Source organism: Lactuca sativa, chromosome 4 (assembly GCF_002870075.4).
Source record: "Lactuca sativa cultivar Salinas chromosome 4, Lsat_Salinas_v11, whole genome shotgun sequence".
In the NCBI taxonomy this organism is placed as follows: Eukaryota; Viridiplantae; Streptophyta; class Magnoliopsida; order Asterales; family Asteraceae; genus Lactuca; species Lactuca sativa.
Genome location: NC_056626.2, coordinates 106799492 through 106805826, shown reverse-complemented (window position 1 = coordinate 106805826; position 6335 = coordinate 106799492). Strand labels below are relative to the sequence as shown.

Here is a 6335-nt window from a genome sequence, read left to right as displayed (position 1 = left end):
AGTCAACCTAGGATTTCACGACTTCTCATATCCATGAAGAACTCGACGAGTCGGTGAACTGCACTCGACTAGTTAGGTCAACATGGAGTGTTGACTTTGACTGTGAACGTGGACTTTGACCATGGGTTGACCAGTTAACCCCCCGGGGTATTTTTTTTGGTGATTTGGAAATTTATGAAAAAGGGTTTTGTGGTAACTTTAGGTGGAGGAGTTTGTGTTGGTGATCCGAGAGTTGAACTTGTCACTTCAGTGCAACACTTGAGAGGTGAGTTATACTCACTATACCAACAGGGTCTAAGGCACCAAGGCTGGCCCTTTATGGATTTGTATCCGGATTATTACATGATATGTTTATTGTTTTGCATCCTGGTAGTTAGGATGGTGATATGCTTATGCTTAGTGACCTGGTTTGGTCGGTGTCCAGATTATAGGATGTTGCTGTGCTATTTGATCTACTAGATCGGTTTGACTGTTATTATGATAGCATATTATATGTATGTGCACATGTTTGCTTGATTGTCAGTTGGGTTGAGGTGGTCCTGCTTTGTGCTGAAGGCCAACATACCCAGGGCGGTCCGGATAGGCTGTAGGCCCTGCGAGGCGATCCAAACGTGTCGAAGGCTCAGAGAGCGGTCCAGATAGACTGAAGGTCTACGAGGCGGTCTAGTCAGGTTGAAGGCTCATTATGCATGATGTTTGCTTATATGATTATATGATATGGTTACAAGGTTGGTATTTTGGGGGTAGCTCACTAAGCTTTCGGGCTTATAGTTTCAGTTGTTGTTTCAGATACCTCTGGTGATCGTGGGAAGGAGAAGGCATGATCGTACCGCTCCTCCTGCTGTTATGATTTTTATGATTTGATACTGGGATACTCTGATAATTAGTATTTTGAAAACAAACTATGTAATTTTAAATGGTTTTAAGTGCTTTGGAAAAAGTTTAAATTTGGCTTGAATTTTTGGGTGTTACACGTAGTAGTACTTAAAGTAGGAGTTATGGAGCAAATAACCCCTAAGAAGGAAATCATATGAGTGTGATATGATTTTTAACGATAATAAAAACAAGTCGAAAAACAAAAGTCAAAATTAGCCAAAATGACCAAAAGGAATGTTGCAGAGTGTTAGGAGATCTACACGAATATATAAGAGTCATCGACAACGGAGTTTGTATGCAAGAGTTACAAATTTATGAAGTTTAATTATTACGACACGTTGTGTCGCGCGCTCTACGCCGTTCGCACCGACACACGATTTCATCGAGATACGGGATGACGTGACACACTGAGGAGACAACACGTGGCATCATCGTATGATTCACGTGCAATTTCATGACGCACACAAAAAAACCTTCTATAAATAGCAAGCTTCAACAAAACATTTTCCTCACCTCTCTCATTCATTCTCTCTCTCTATATATATTAATTTTCATGCCACTATCCCGAATGTTTCTCGAGCTTATGGATTCTTACCTTATAACAACGTTTTCATAACTCTTAGGTGAGTTCACGGCCCCATTTTCAACTCTTTTCGGGGGAGGGGGGAATGCATCTCTAAAATACAACTTTATGTAGTTATCACTAATTAGAGTTAGATATTTATGCCCATAGAATTAGGATAATGAATTTGTTCGTGTTGTCATGTTAACCCACTATGATAGATAAGATCATACCTAGTTCTCATGTTGGATAGTTTCCAGGAAACACGGAAACTCGTTATTATAGCCACCTTTGGATAAGCTTACTATTTAGTGTTACTCTACCTAAATTCTCAGCTACGCTAAACACATTATATATATATATATATATATATATATATATATATATATATATATATATATATATATATATATGGGAAAAGTGAATATACCCTTAAGGGTATATAAGCTTAGGTACCCAAACTCACTATACTATACTACGTTGTAAAGTTAGTACAAGACTAGAATGAGCTCGGGATGAGCTAAACTAAAAAGGAAAAAGAAAGATACCATAGAACTTTGTCAACATTAGTCAACATGGTCAGAATTAGTCTTTCATGGACCCTATGCAACTTCAAAATATGCCCCGCTTTAGAACCATAAACCACATTCTCGAACCACTTGATGGGCGAATAGATTCCGGCTGGATGTGGCCGTGGTGTGCAAGACAAAGGAAACAAAGGATGCACCTAGTGGGGGCACTTTAAATCACCAATGTAAATCATAATGCATTAAGGAAAGGTGCCTCTTCACACACGATGATTCCTACATTTGTCAGGCTAAAGTGTTTAATACGAAATAGGGTTTTGCAGCACGGCCTCCAGGAAAACATTCGGGTTCAGAGGCTTCTCCCTAGTACTGTCCTTTACACTCTATCGTCTCATCGTCGGGGCCCTTTCTCACAAAAAACCAAAAATAAATAAAATAATAAAAATTCTACTTAACCTAAATCTAAACCTAACAACTCAAATCTTCAATCTTGAACTTCTGTTATTTCGATTTCAGCCTCTTTTGTTGCTTGGCATTCAGCTTTTTCGTCGTTTTTTTAAGATAGTCTTGAACTTGGAGTCTTGTTCTTCTTTTTGTGTTGCTCTTTTTCTTCATTTTTCCTCATTGTTTTTGTTGCTTTTCTTTAATCATCTTTTTATCATCTCTTATTGTCTTCACTTTTTCCAATTTTTCTTCAATTTATTTTTTGTGTTTTCTTCTTGTCTTTCTTCTTTGAAGGTCTAAGGAATTTCACTATGTGACAAAGGAGTCCAATAATGAAAACGGAGTAATAGAAAGAGGCTTAACACGAACACCTAATGATCATTGACAATGTGTCAAAATCTACTAAAAAGGGAGGGGTATGACTCAAAAAATGGGTGTTACCGAAAAACTTGGTCCCAAAAGATGTGAATTTGGGGACCTACTTCAAAGTTCATCAAGCACCTCAATGTAAGGTGTGATAAACAAAATCTATCTAACTATCTACTCTAGACCCCTATAAAAATGATAACATATCTTAAAAAGGTGGTGAGAATCTAACTAAGCAAGGCTCGGACGAGACTCGAAAGTACTAAGGGGTACTCCCCCAAAACCAAGATGCGAGTCTTCAATGTCTTCAAAATACCATACCAGACTAATCTTTTCTCGCACACATCGGTTTGACCAACCACATCCCTCCGCACCTAGACCCAATCAAGCTACCTACATCTAACCCCCACATAAGCAATCTCAAAGTGGGCTGTGAGGCTCAAAGCGTGTCCCATTTGTCCAATATAAGGAATTCCATATCAAGAACCGGGACCAATCTATGATTCAATACTTATGACTCGGCGCTATGGTACCTGTAGGGATGAGAAGACAAGAGAGAAAAAAATGCATGAACTTAAATTCGAATGCATCTAAAATGTATGAAAATTAGAAAAGAAAGAAACAAAATATGCAATTTTTTGATTTTTTTAATGCAATGTTTATGAATGACCTAAATGAATTAATCTAAATGCAACTATATACAACCTAAATGCAATAAAAAAAATTAAAAGAGAAAGAATACCTCACCCCAAGCTTAAAATTAAGCATTGTCCTCAATGCTTAGGATGAGAGTAAGGAAGGATCATACTGGGATCAAGGTAGAGGAGGCCTGCGAGGATGGTATGGAAGCAACACATGGGTCATACAATGATGTGTGTGTAGTTATTGGCCGTCTAAATACACATGGATGAAAGCTTGGTCGCGCAAAGGAAGCATATGAAATGGCTCGAAATTTTCTTATGAATTGACATATTTGCGCAGGTAGCCTCGCAAACTTTGCGCGGGTGGGGGCGGTCGCGCGTATACATCATAATGCATCCCATGTGGGGGTAATTTGAGCTCGGATTTTGCATGGGTAGGGTTGGGTCGTGCAATAGCTGTGCCGGTTCCCGTGCAATTTGCATATTTTTGGCATTTTTTGTAATTTTTCACTCCACAAGCTCTGGTTTTCTTCCATAGTTTACCAAGATCATTGCTAAACCTCAAGATGCTTATTTTAGACCAAATTCAAGCCTAGAAACATCAAAACTTCAATGCATTTATTTAACGTCTTTGCCAAGACATAGCCCCGCTTCCGTCAACCTTCGTAAATCGTAGTTTCCAATGTTACGATGTCGAATTCTCCCATGTCAAAGCCATCATAAAATAGTTTCAAATGGTGCCCATTCACTTTGAAGATTTGGTTCATTTCCAAACTCTTGATTTCAACCACACCATGATCAAACACTTTTATAACAATGAAAGGTTCATGCCATCGAGATCGCAATTTTCCCGGGAATATCTTTAAGCGTGAATGACTTTAAGCGTGAATGATAAAGAAGAACTTCTTGACCCAGAATAAAGTGTTTTTGGGTTATGTTCTTGTCATGAAATGCCTTTTTCTTCTCTGTGCACATTTTGAACCTTTTAATTATCTTCTTCTTGACCACTTCCATCATTGGAGGATTTAATCTTCTTTGAGCCTCTCTCCTAGGCTTGCAATAATCTCCCATAAGAATCTTGTGTGTGCATACATTAGGGCTTATCCCGTTTATTGGCTCAATCACATCAACTCGGTACAATGGAGAAATGTTGCTAGGGTACCTCATTGCTTCAAAGATGTTGAAGTGAATGATTTCTCCATCAAAATCCATAGTAATTTTTCCTTTATGGACATCAATGATTGTGTGAGCGGTATTCATGAAAGCTCTTCCAAGGAGGATCATAGATGATTTGTAAGGAGTCTTCTCTTCAAGATCAATGACATAAAAATCCGCAGCAAATACTAGTTGATTAAATTGTACTAATACATCCTCCAACACTCCTCTTGGAGACACACTTGACTTGTCTGCTAATTGAATGACTACTCTCGTTTCTTCCAAAGGTCCAACATTAAGAGAATGAAAAACCGAATATGGCATCACATTGATCGAGGCTCCAAGATCTAACATGGCACTTTCGACATGCAGATCACCAATGGTACAAGGGATAACAAATATTCCTAGATCCTTGCATTTGGGAGGTAACTTCTTTTGGATAACCGCAGACACGTTTGCATTGACTTCAATCTTTTCATTTTCCTTGAATTTCCTCTTCTTGGTGCACAAATCCTTGAGAAATTTTGCATAACTTGGAATGTGCTTAATAGCATTCAATAGTGGAATGTTGATTTGGACCTTGCGGAAAGTTTCAAATAATTCATTTTCTTCCTCTATCTTCTTAGAAAAGGCTAACCGGGAAGGGAATGGTGGTGGTATGATCAATGGCTTGATGGTCTTTTTGGAAGATTCGGGTTGCTTACAATCGGTTCCTTTGGAGGAACAATAACCTTTGTAGGCTCAACAACAATAACTTCATCTTCTTCTTCTCTTGAAACTCTTTTAGGGTTGCTTTCTCCAAGTGTTTTCCAACTTCTCAAGGTTATTGCACTCACATTGGGGTTCTTCTCGGTTTGAGAAGGAAGTTTACCCCTTTGTTCCATCTTGTTGAGAGTGGCGGCCAAGTCTCCAATTTGTGCTTGAATATTGGATAAAGTATTCTTGGTCACTTGTTGAAATTGGGTTTGGCTTTGAGCAAGAGAAGTGATGAGTTCTTGAAGGCTCATTTGATGGTTACCACTTGATTGGCCTTGTTGTGGAGGCTGTTGATAATTTGGAGTGGGATGAGATGTTTGGGGATATGGAGGTTTTTGTGATGGATATTGAGAAAATTGGGGTCTCATCATAACATGTGGTGGGTTTTGCTTTGGTGGCTATGGGTTGGTTAGGTTATTCCTCCAATTTAGGTTGTAGGTGTTTTGAAAGCCCATGGGTCTTGGTTGACCTTGATATCCTCCCATTGCATTAACATCCTCCGGTTCACTACCAAGTGAGGGACACTTATTTGTATAATGTCCCCTCATTGCACAAATTCCACACACCATTAATTGTTGACCACTTCCCACCACCATTTGACTTAGCACATTAGTCAAATCTAAGAGTTTTGATTCCAAGTGTTGAGTGTTGCTAACTTCACCAACCATTTGTGGAGAATTTCTCTTCATTTCATTTCGAGTCCCAAAGTTCCTTTGATTTTGAAAAATGGTTCCAAAAAGTGATCTTATCTCTTGAGGTGTCTTGTTGATGATGTCACCACCACTTGAAGCATCAATCATCCTTCGATCTTTTTCTTTCATACCCTCATAAAATTGTTGAAGAAGTAATTGTTCGGGAATGTTGTGTTGAGGACAACTTGTACACAAGTTGTTGAATCGCTCCCAAAAATCATGAAATGTCTCATTCTCCCCTTGACGAATTCCGAAAATGTCACTTCTCTGACATGATATTCGGGAGTTGGGATAGAACTTGCTATTGAAGGCTTTG

At 38.8% G+C, this 6335-nt stretch overlaps 1 protein-coding gene across 1 annotated transcript; it reads right to left on the bottom strand.

The window, feature by feature from the left end:
• Window positions 1-4241: 4241 nt before the first annotated feature.
• LOC111886207 (uncharacterized) lies at window positions 4242-5695 on the bottom strand. The gene is made up of 2 exons (XM_023882438.2): window positions 5276-5695; window positions 4242-5084 (listed from the first exon to the last, which is right to left on the bottom strand). The coding sequence occupies exons 1-2, from the start codon at window positions 5693-5695 to the stop codon at window positions 4242-4244; spliced, it is 1263 nt and encodes a 420-aa protein (XP_023738206.2).
• Window positions 5696-6335: the final 640 nt, after the last annotated feature.

Bases quoted from the DNA above. Each gene is read 5' to 3' on its own strand.
- LOC111886207 (XM_023882438.2), bottom strand. From the start codon at position 5,695: ATGAGACCCCAATTTTCTCAATATCCATCACAAAAACCTCCATATCCC. The intron at 5,085-5,275 runs GTAAGCAACCCG...AAATTTCTCAAG, and splicing joins TTCCTCCAAAGGAACCGATT to GATTTGTGCACCAAGAAGAG.